Here is a 12187-nt window from a genome sequence, read left to right on the forward strand (position 1 = left end):
TCTGATTTACAATTGGATCCTTGGTGGTTCAATTTGATAATGGTAACCTAGCAGGATACGAAAATTTGATTTTCAAGTGATTATTAGCAGAATGGTTTTTTGCAAATGAAAAAATATCTATTGTCAGATAAACTTGTGCTTCTTCAATGTCCATTTTTCAATGAATATGTGTGATTTTTTAGCAGATTGGTTTTTTGCTTCGATTTGTACCCATAGCAAGAAATTACCAATACAATAAATATATGAGGCCCTATTATCTGAGCCAATATAAGCTGATAGATTTTGAGTTATACACCTACCTTTCGAGATTTTTTATCTGCATTTTACTATTTTAAATTAAACTCAACATAGTTGTCAATCTTTTCTTTGCTATATCAAATAAGATAAATCAATCTCTGTTCATATTGGTAGCAATCACCTACCAAAATAGCTTAGATATCAGCCTTTAGAAACCTTGCTGAAGAGAGAATGGACCAGCCACTTTGGTTTTAAAACATTTGCCATTTCACAAACCGGAGGCTCTTTTCCTTGAAAAATAAATTAGAAGCTATCAAAATACCAGTTCTATTGGTCAAAGAGGTCTTGTGCAGCCCTTGTTTAGCTGAAGTAGTTGGACCCGACCCGGACCCAAACCAAACCTGACTCAGGCACGAATGTTTTGGGTTGGAACCGGGACATGCATCACCCTAACCCAACCCGAATGACCCGTTGGGTCTAAAAAATTTGCCGTGGACCTGACCCACCCAACTCAATCTTCCATTGGGTTCGGTCTAGGGACAACAACAAGACTTGAACATGAAACCAGGGCTAGTCAAGGTCAATCACGCCCCAATTTGATCTGACCCATTTGTAACCCTAGAACCAAGTGAAATCAAGCCTTACTAGCCAGCACCAATCAATATCAAGCAGCTTACCTAATACCAACTATGTGCTAGGTGTTGGTACTTTCCTACCAGCTAGCACAGACCAGGCCAAGAACCAAAACCTGTTTATGTACCATGGAGAAAAATAATAATCTAAAAATCAAAGAACTAGCATGCAAAAGCAATTAAATAACTAATGGACATCACATCTCCCTTTATCGAATCCAAGCATGCTCTTCAAATAAATCAAATGTTGTGTATATGCTAATAATTCAGAATCCATGCCCATTTTTAAAACCCGGGACCATTATATGTGGGGCCCATCCAAACTGTCATTCACTACCGAGTTTGAACTGAACCGGCTGATTCTAGGCTGGTTCTCACCATTTTCGGCTAGTTCGCACCGGGTCCTGTCGGTTCGAAACCAGTTCCGGCCGGTTTGGAGCCGAAAACGAAAAAGAAAAGAGAACCGACCTGGTTTCGCACCGGGTCGGCTCGGTACTTTCCGAACTGAGTGGTTTGGCCCGATTCAGCAGACCATGATTCATACCATCTCGTTCCAGGATGTGCCAAAACAAGAAGGGAGAGAGGGAGAGGGAGAAGGAGAGGAAGGGAAGGGGAGGGAGGGAGGGAGGAAAGAGAGAGGGGGTGGCTTATTAGTGACCCGACGGCTCTTCTAGATCTCCACCATGAGCGAGAGTGAGCAGAGGGTCGCTAATTGGTGATGGATAGATCGAAGAGGGGCAGCTCGCTTACTGGTGCTCCCTAACAGCAGAGTGAGAACGAGAGAGAGAGGAGGGATGCTTACCAGCGACGACCGGATCAAAGAGGGAGCAAGTGGTGGAAGGGGGCTTGTTTGAGCGTACCGGTAAGCGGCTCTATAATAGAACTAGGCGAGGGTGGGGGTGTTGAAGTGGCTGAACTTCAAAAACTCTCGAACCATCATAAGAGAGCCTCGAGAAGTCAGAATTTTATAAAGGAGTGGTTGAACCGTCCTAGGCCGGTATCGATATTGGCCGAACCGCCCGATTCGGGTTGGTTCATCGATCACCGGTTTAAATAAAAACAATAAGATAATAGAGTTACTTGTTTATATCCCAGTTCACAGAATAGTTTTTATTTTTTGAAATGACATAAGGATTCGATCTTTTTCTAAACAACATTTTAATGACTTCCATAACAAGATAATAGTTCAATTGTTGTTGTTATTCAAATGCCCATTATGCATATGTATAACATGCTGGGAGGCTTTCAAGAAAAAGGTTGCTGATAGCCATTATTTTAAACCATGCTTCTTTGTTTCTTGTGTTCATTTCGTTTCTTGTATATTATAGAAACGAGTCCCATAAGTGCCACTAGAGGCCCATTGCTATGTGGTAAAGGGCTTGATGCTTCTGCTTATTTCTTCAATTTCTTAGGACAATATTAGATATCGACAACTGTTTTGACATTTCAAGGGTCGGATATCATAATTGCCACTACATATATGCATGGCATCTAAAGGAAAGCTTTGAGCTACCTATACATGAGACTTTAAGCCACCTATACATGAGACTTTCAGCCACCTGGTTTGAGTCTCGTTCGATATACTACCATATTTAATGAATACGACTTTGTTCAGTAACTCCAATTTTAAGTGAGAAAAAAGTGAAGTGCATGCAGCAAAAAATATGAGCTTATTTAGTATTATTTGTAAATAAACAAACAAACTTGAATTAGATGGGAGCAATAGCAATCCATCATATCCAAGTGTTTCCATGTGCTCAACACTAGTATATAATCCTAACAAGTGTTAAATGACCACAGTACGGATCATCTAAGATAATATTAAATTTATTTATCATAACAGTAGTTATGCATATATATGACCTATAGGAAAAATATTAAACGACACTCTTGGCAATTGTTACTCAAACATTTCGTTGTTCACCCTTTATATTATTATCTTGGACTCGGATATGATATATTGATAAGGAATAACACAATTAGTAATGGTTTGTCACCACATTATAACCACCAACAATAGTTCAAAGCAAGTAGCGATTAGGTCAAATAATGCAGACTTTTCATCTTATAACATCAATACCTCCCCCTTCCCCAACAAGTGGCTTGAAAAAGCAAATAAAAGAAGGATGCAATGATAGCCCGCAAAGACCAGCTTCCAAAAGAAAGCTAGGAGAGAGCAAGAAAGGGATATGCATCTCGGAAACAAACAAAACAAAAATCTTAATCTTCTCCCAAGCCACAGTTCTTAGCCATATGCAGCATTGTTCAATCAATTATCTTGGTTGTCGCCTCCTTCCCCTCCTTTTACCATTGACATGATGGCAGTTTGGTCTACATTAAGGGCTTCTAGTTAAAGTCACATCTTTTTTAGGCTTGCTCATAATCATAGAAAAGCTAGGCCACTCCAAACCCTAGAAGCCCAACTGGAGCTCCTCTCAATTACCACTATCATAGATCCACACCCCCCCCCCCTTCCTCCCAGAATTGGAGCTCTATTGCCGATCAAAGATCACCCAGTGGTATGAGATCTTGGAACGCATTGGCTCCGCTGCCTAGATCGATGTCTAATGGGCCTGCCGATGGTCAAATGGGCTCGTGGTGGCCCTTGAGGAGATCCACGACCACCATACTTCATTCTAGGAGATTGAGACCCTCTAGGATCCTCCAACATCACTGACCTCCTCGAATACTTTTGCCACGAAGACAAGGACATCATCAACCACCCTTAATTTAGGTGGCTGGAAGCACTAGTTGAACTAAGCTGTGTGCAGCACCGAAGAGTGGTCTAGAAGAAGATTAAGATTTTTTTATTCAGTTCCGAAAGATATGCCCCTTCTTGCTCACTCGCAGCTTTCCCATGAAAGCCGGTACAATGCAAGCTAAACCACATCTATAAAAGAATCAAAAAACTAATAATATTGCATTCATGATTTAATAGAATATGCATAACCATTTTAAAGTCTTTGTTCACTTTGTTCTCACAAATCATAAATTTCCAAAAACTCACATCATCTCATGTTTCCTCAATTCCAAGCTCATCACCACTAAACTACTTTTCAGAAGAAAAATATACATGTTGATTTTAGAACTTCGCAAAGAATTATAGCATTACTTACCTTACAAACATCATTACTGCAATTGCTGGTCATCAGCTTGGACAACTTAAAGCTTAGTTTTAAGCATTTCGGTATTAAAAAAAAAGGTAATAAGAAGCCAACGCAAATTTTTCTTTCAGTCAATATATAATCTATTGAAAAAGCAGAAGGCGGGCTCCAAAAAAGTGGAAATATCAACACCACTTTAATTATCAATACATGTACAGCAGTAAGCGTTCAACATACCCTGCCATTAGGTTGAGGAAGAGCCATGCTAGATGTATAGGCACACCAAGTGGGAACCCATGATGAATAACTTCTTTTCGTGAGCCAGACAGCAGGCCCTTCAAACTGATTCTCAAGTGATCTCCAACCTATTGCAGAACATTAAAATCAAGAAATCAAATTAAATATGCACCATCTGAATCTCTCCATTACCATCTGAAAACAAAATAAAGTCCTTGAAATTAAAATATGTTTACACATTTTAGCGGCTGTCCGATACTCAAAAGACCTTAGGAAAAAAATTAAAGGAGAAAGAGGCAAGAAACATGCCTTCAAGAAAAGGGATCCATTTTTCCTGATTCCTTCCTGCATAAGCGCCATGAGAATAGGTTAATTGCCAGCTAATACCTTTTTCTCGCCCCTGCAAACATGAAAAAATGTTCCTGGAGGAAGATCTCTGGGAGGCTGATGAATGAGTATCTCCTTTCCAAATATTGAGATTTCTTGCTTCCTCATAGTGTGAGTTTGACGGTTGATCAACTTGAGATGTACCTGGTTGATGTAAAGATTACGTAAAAGATGCCTTTCCTTTATTTTGAGTAATAGCATTTTTTTATTGAATTTTTAGTCTTAACATTGTCATGAATTGTTTGTATATGTATAAAGATCTTCATGGATTTCAACAAAGCTAAATTTCATTTGCTTACCAGCATGTGCTTCTACTCAATCTTTCAAGACTTCCCAGAATGGCAGGTTTAATCCCAAATATTTATAATGAGGAAAAGTGCCATAGTAAATCCCCATTTAGCACAATACTAATTCTCAAACTTTCTACTTAACATTATAATACCACGATAATGTTCGAAACTTCAATCAAAACAGGTCTATTTTTATAGAAATTGAGCCACAATTGACCCTAAAATCAGTTTAGTCTTTAGGGTTCATCCCAGTCAACTGCAGTCCAGTTTTGGTGATTTCAACTAGTTTCACCAAAAAAATCATCAAAATTAGCAATGGATGCTATATTTATTAATTATACAGGTATCTAGTGCCAGTTTTAGGACATTCTTTCAATCACTAACAATGTTCGGCTATGTATTGTTGATTTTTGGAACATTTTTCATACTTTGAGTTAAAAGAGGTTGTTCATAATCGATAAATCTAACCTATGTAAATTATTTTTCAAGAAAATTGGAAGTGTTTGGCTCTCAGAAGTTACAAAAAAACTTTTCTCTAGATATGGAACCTGTTTTAGGTCTTCAAGAGATTTTTTTGAAATAAAGCCAAGGTGAAACCAGAGAAACGTGATCTATGAAGTAGATCAAACACCATGGATAGTGGATTTTCAAGATATAAGTTCGGATTTCTGGATCTAAGGAGCGCACCGTACCATACCAGGTTGGTACTAGAACATGGTACGGAGGATGTACCAATACTCGGTACACCACGTATCAAGTGTATAGATATAGTAACAAGGTGGCACCGGTACGAGGCCCGGTACCAAGATGGCGTACCTTTGCTGAATCTAATCTTTAAATCAAGTTAGGCTTTTACATAAGAAACATTTAACTGTAGTTTTTCCAACACTTTGCAGATTATTTGTTATATGATTGTATCGCTATTTGATACGATAAGTAGGACTCCAAGTTTTCCATCCCTTTCTCTAGAAAAGCAAACCAATGTTTACACAGTTGAGTCTATATCAGGTCGTATCAAAAGGTTTAATCTAAATATTCTACACTTCTACAGTTAAGACTTTTAGACAGAGAATGCCAAAATCATGCTCCAAAAATCACAATCTATGCTATATGCTTCAAAATATTGTGAAACATCTTCCTTGGCTTGGTTTACTTTTATCTTATCATTCCTGGTCTTTCACAATGTTTGAATCTTTTTGGCCCAAAAGTAAGAGACTCGAGCAAAAGCTGAAGAAACTGCAGATATCTAAGCTTGCTGGGCCCAAGCAGAACCAAGTTTTCAAAACTTGATTAGAAATGATTAACATGTGAAGGGATCAAATTATGTATATCAGAACAATTCTGTATGAAAAGATTGCTCCAGATACTAAAAAGTAAAACAATTGATAGCAAGAGAACTAAAGCAATGTAAACAAGAACAGTGGAATTTAAATTAAATATGAAGTACAGCTAAGTCTTCTAGCAAACAATTTCAAATAAATTATATTTGCTAAACACATTTAGGTGAATCATGATTCACCAACACAATTACTTATTATCATTGATATGGCAGAGAAACCACCGAGCAAGGAAGCCAACATACCACACGATGCTTCACTATAAGACCATGCAGGAGTCACGATGACAGGGTTTCTCTTTCTTTTTCGCCCACTTTTTGTCTCTAACAGTAATCTAGGATTTGACTGTTCAGTGACTTGTACACTCACAACATCTCGAGAGTGAGATGCATTTTCAGGCATCACTTGAGCATGTAAATCCCTTTTTCCCACATTGGATGAGCAAAGATTGGTATTGTTATCAGAATGGCAAGACTCTTTGAAATCAATCACATTTTTGTGTCTTAAGAGGGCACTGGTCAATTGGCTCTGTAAATCTGTTAAGCTGAACCAAATCAAAAGAGTATTGAAGGCAGGAACCATGCTCAAAAAAGAAATAATCTGAAAAGGTCCAAGTTTAATCACTTACAGTTCATATCTAAGAAAAGCTTCCTTCTTTTTTGAAAGTAATATTTTATTGTCTCTTAACACACCGCCTGAAAATTTGCCTGCAAAATATTGGATCCAATTTTCATCCCAGCAAAGCATCCAGAAAAATAAAAATAAGAAAGACACATGCTTTGGCGTAACTAAGCATTCTTTATTACCAAGGAAAGCATTGACAGAAGTAATAGCAGTGTTAGCATGTTCGATTAAATGCAAAAGAACAGATCAATAGATTTAAGTCTTTACAGAAGATTGGAATTGAGAAGGAAAACAACGGTGGTAAAAGAATAACAACTGGTGTCCCTTTTTGACAGCCCCCCACCCCAAACACACACACACACAAAAGAAAAAGAAAAAGAAAAAGAATACACAAGTCCTATATGCAATAAATAAATTGTAGATTCTTTTTTTGCTTCATATGACCAATATATAATTAGGATTTGGTGTCAAAATTTAGTGATGATCACAAATTTTCACATGCATAAATTGGTGAAAATATTCATTATATAGTGATGTTTAGCTTAAGCAAAAGGGGGTAGAAAAAAAATCTTTGACAATCATGCCAAGATCCTAAGAAGAGGTGCAGGATTTGTTGATATATAGAAATAATACACTAGAATAGCAAGTGAGATTATTTGGTTGGCTTTAACAAAACTCTGAATGTCGCATTTCAGTCGTTGAAACATATATAACCATATCCATAACCATAATAGGGGCCACTAGCCATCTCTAGCCATTCCCACCATGTCTAAATGGAAAAATGATCGGTCATGGTGGTGAATTGGTGTACTCTTGCCTATTTGAAAGCTCATGATTATTTTAATATGGTTTGTCAAATAGTTGCAAAAGATATTATCTAATATGGAAAGATAATGGAATATGAGAACTTTAAATCTAAAAGATACCAATTCTTTTGAATGAAATCAACAAAAGAAGCATCCCAGTTACTTGCATCGAAACAAGTTTATGCCATACTGTACTTGATGGCATCCGAAACGTTTAAATATAAACAAATGGATAGAACAATACATATAAGCCTATCTAATACACTTGTGGATAAAGCACCACTGTAAGTAATCCAGTAAGAGTTGGACTAAGATTGAGCTTTTAACCCCCCACAGTTGCACCCCCACAGCATCAGTGAGCAAGCAAGTGCGTGCATGAGAGTGAGAGAGAGACTGTGTGTGTGTGTGTCTCCATCTAATAATGACACAGTCTATCAAAGAAATCACTAAAATACAGACAGAAAAAATACTGTACAATGTGTTTGATAATCATTGACTTATCTCTTAGTATTTACCTGTTAGAAAGAAGGAAATTTGACTAAGTCAAGATGAGCGAAGGTTCGAATGGGAGAACTTACCTTGAAAACATTGAGATAATGTTCATAGAACTACATTGAATTTTAAGATTTAATTCATGATCTTTAACAAAACCATCTCTTTATCTACATTTTTACATTGCAAAGCATAACTAATCCAGTGCAGTTTAGGGGTTCCCTCCTCCAAGGAAGAGAGATTAATTAATGTATGCAGTACATGGCAGAATAGCACTGATCTCATAGTCAATTGTTACATATGCTTTGTGAAAGTTCTAACACACACAGGTACAGAATATCAGCACTAATTGAATGGTCACTCGCTGACATACAAAGATCCATGTTTCACAAACTATTTCAAGAAAAAGATTGATGGCTAATACAAGCATCATGTAGCAAATCCAGTGCATTATGTGACCAATAAAATAATTAAACACAAAAAAAAGCATGCAAATGAAAAGAGTATATCCTAAATTATGCATTGATATTAAAATCACATAAAGAAACGCCATGAAAAGTTTGATACAACATGCAGTAAAAATTCATACATGGAAGAGGAGCTTCTCGTGCTGTCATCCCACTATTGAGGGCCTTCACAGAAGCTCTGGCGGCTGATAGCTGCAAGCTCTGTTCCAAGTATCAACTTTTGTGAATTTGGTGTCATCTTATACTGAATACAAAATGAAATAGATTTACACAAAATGATTTTACAGCTGTAGCATAATTATGAAGAGAATAAGCACTGTGTTTGAAAAAAATAATGCATGAAGCAACCAGATTTAACATCCATGTTGGGAAAGAAAACCTAGGAGATAGAGTTCTCTACAAGGGCCTAAAATGACCATAGTAAGATGCTTTAGGACCACTACTATCTTATATGCTTAAATGTTGTATTCATTCCTCGTAGGAGATGTGATACCCTACATGTGCTTCATCCACATAGGATAAACAGAGATTTCACTTGATATTGGAGCGGTACAATTACGTGAGTGAAGCAACCAAAAATTAGCTGCCAAGCATATGAGTTTTGCGCCATACTGCTTTAACTTAGCACTTTAACAAAGGGTCATTTAGCTTTTGCTTACTTGGCTCATGGCACCATTCAGCAATGCTGTTTTATTTATGTACTTAAGCCACTAGCACAGGTATAATTTTGTTTATTCTGTCTATCTTGGGTATCATTCCAGTAAATTAAAGTTTCTTATATCTTTTCCACCAGTACAACATAAACTGTACCAGAAATGTACTTAACATCCAAAAATGTGACCAATTACCTGAAACACGCATGACAAGATACATATTTCTTTGTCTAGAAAAATCATGTATACTAATGAGTGCCAGCATTTTCACGTAAGAAATTTAATTCAGAGTCTGGATTCTAATTATGATGAGGTCAAAATTCTGCTCGCCAAGATTTGCATACCAACCTAAGCATCTCAGTCACTGCCATGTAAGATGCGCAAAGAAATAGATTGGTTATTTTAATAGACAATACCACCAAAAACAAGGAAATTCCACCATAAGTTCGTATGTCCAATTGTATACATGACAGCAATCATGATACCCACACCAATCGGGGCCACCAGAACCCAGAAAAAGGCTCCAATAAATTAACAAAAGAATAGAACTAGGGTCCAGGAAAAGGTACAAGCAAAGAAGGAGATTAATAAGTGAAAGACTGAAAGAATAAAGAACTAACAAAACAGAAAATCAGCATATCTAAAAAGCCAAATGATATAAATCAATAGCAATTTGCCTACGGCAAATTTCCGATAATATCTTGACAAAATTTCCCAAGGCTCCATTCTGATGCTGAGGAAGTGCGAGATAAGAAAGTTTGTTCAAGGAGAACCCTCTTCCCCAGTGTCTGGCAGCGAAGGAAAAAATTCAAAAAGAAAAATTTGAATTGCATATATAATGTTAACATTTCCTCTAAACACCTTAAAGTTTTTCCCTGCCAAAAGGCAGTGATTTGGGGATTTTGGGATAGAAAATCACAAGATTCATTTTCCTTCCCTGGAATTTGAATTAGATAACAACAAAATTTTTCCATGCCTAACCCTCTCTTGCACAACCAAAAAATAAAATTCTTTACAACTTTCTTATTGATTTCCTTAATGCCATCAAACAACAAAAATAACCCATATTTCTTTTTTGTTATAAGTGATAGGAATATCCAGCAATTCATTTCATGAAAAAAAATGAATGTACACTTTTTTTCTTTTTTTTTCCTCCATCAGAGACAAATTTTTCTTTCACTTTCCCAGCAACCAAAAAGTTTGCATAGCTTTTCTAGTTTACAAATATAGAATACCAACAAATTGAAAAAAATAAAAATTAAAAATGATTTATTCAAAGTTTGAATCCACCAAAGAAGCCATCTATCAGTATTTTTAGTAATCAAGTGGTCAGTATGTAAACGTTATCACTCCATCAAGCCCAAGATAATTGAGCGCACAGTAATATGAGAACAATGGTTAATACCGGATTCCAAGATAAGCCAGATAGAGCAGCATGTCAAGTTTCAATTACTAACATGCTCATTGGATTGTGGCTATCAATAAAATTTATAAAAAGATAGGAGAGAAGGGAAATTGAAAGGAAAAGATGAAAGGAATGTGAGAAAGTTAGCACCTTTGGTAATTTTCCCCTCTTCTTCAGCAGCTTCAAGTGCATTCTCTGAATGTAGTGCATCATATGGTACTGAGAATGCTTCGAGAACAACCTTTCCATGACCGATGGGTTCGCCGACAGCCACTCCGAGATTTCTTTACCACTTACCAAGACATCCTTATCCAGCGATTCCAACCATTTGTAAACTGGCTGCCAAAGGTCCGTGCGCTGGAATCGGTAGGGAAAATCCACCCGGCCGCTCGCTTCCACCTGCAATTCGATAAAATCGAAACTTTCTAGGATTTTACAGCGAGTTCTACCGACTGCGCGGTCGTCATTAATGGAAATAGGAGATGGGCACCTGGTGGAGACTCGGGGCGCGGTTGTGGAGGGAGAGGAGCCACCTGTGGAGCTCGGGGCGGGGGAGTGATCTGAAATCCTCCGGTAGGCCGCCCTGGTTCGAATCGATCCAGGAGTCGATCTCGCCGGCCGTGGGGTTGTGGTTCTTCGGCATGGTGGAGAGCCAGGCTCGAGCGACCTTCTGCCATGGCTGAGATGCTGGAGAGCGAGAAGTAGAAGGATTAGGGTTAGGGTTTAGGAGGGGCGATTGGAATGTGTTGTCCGGTGGAAGGGTTTGGAGCGGACGAGGCTCCGACATTTTGGGCGGAGTTTTGCTGACGCTCTGAGACGATGAAGACGGGAGAGTGGGCGAGGTCTGGGCCTGGCTTTATTCCAAGCATCCGGAAGTGATTGGGAACTCGTTTGGAGGCAAAGGATTTTAAAGTAATGCTCAGTTTGCATGTTTATATCCGTCTTCTAATAATTTTATGCACATTCTATAGACTCCTGATTTTAGTTTTATGTTATTTATTATATTATATAACTATTTTAATCAAACAACAATCATAATATAATATAATATATTATATATAAAATAATATAATAATATTACAATTTTTCATGACTACTATAGATTCACAGGATGTGAGATCTAATCATCTTCAATTAATGGATATTTAGATATTCAAATTAAGCATTATCTCATATAATGTTAGGCACATCTTTAGGAAAGCTAATAAGATGGTTGATTGGGCGGCATCATACATGACGAAGCATAAGGCATTAGAGCTACGAGGGACTCCTTCTTGTTTACCAAGCCAACTTCGAGATATTCTGATGATTGATGGGAATGGTTATTTTTATTCAGAAACTTTGTAAAGCAATTGTTCTAACAATATATACACACACAATAATAATAATTAATAATGTGACATTAATACCATAAAATTATATTATATTTACTATAAAATATTTGATTAGTTAAATAGTAGTCAATAAAAATATATATGATAGTATCTATATTTATAATTCACAAATAATATTTATG

General features: G+C 37.2%; 1 protein-coding gene across 3 annotated transcripts in view; it reads right to left on the reverse strand.

Moving 5' to 3' along the window:
• LOC120104671 (uncharacterized WD repeat-containing protein alr3466-like) overlaps positions 1 to 11581 on the reverse strand; it is a 29286-nt gene extending 17705 nt beyond the window's left edge. The window contains exons 1-7 of one of the 3 annotated variants that reach the window (XM_039116179.1): positions 11162 to 11581; positions 10822 to 11070; positions 8736 to 8814; positions 6853 to 6931; positions 6470 to 6768; positions 4520 to 4741; positions 4211 to 4338 (exon numbers count right to left, since the gene is read on the reverse strand). In XM_039116179.1, coding sequence (XP_038972107.1) covers positions 4211 to 4338; positions 4520 to 4741; positions 6470 to 6768; positions 6853 to 6931; positions 8736 to 8814; positions 10822 to 11070; positions 11162 to 11458 — 1353 coding nt within the window. In that variant the 5' untranslated portion in view covers positions 11459 to 11581. Of the gene's footprint in view, positions 1 to 4210; positions 4339 to 4519; positions 4742 to 6469; positions 6769 to 6852; positions 6932 to 8735; positions 8858 to 10821; positions 11071 to 11161 lie in introns of all 3 variants that reach the window. The other 2 variants (XM_039116181.1, XM_039116180.1) reach the window with 2 other exon arrangements.
• Between the last annotated feature and the right edge of the window lie 606 nt (positions 11582 to 12187).

The sequence above is a fragment of the Phoenix dactylifera genome, unplaced genomic scaffold, assembly GCF_009389715.1.
Source record: "Phoenix dactylifera cultivar Barhee BC4 unplaced genomic scaffold, palm_55x_up_171113_PBpolish2nd_filt_p 000074F, whole genome shotgun sequence".
In the NCBI taxonomy this organism is placed as follows: Eukaryota; Viridiplantae; Streptophyta; class Magnoliopsida; order Arecales; family Arecaceae; genus Phoenix; species Phoenix dactylifera.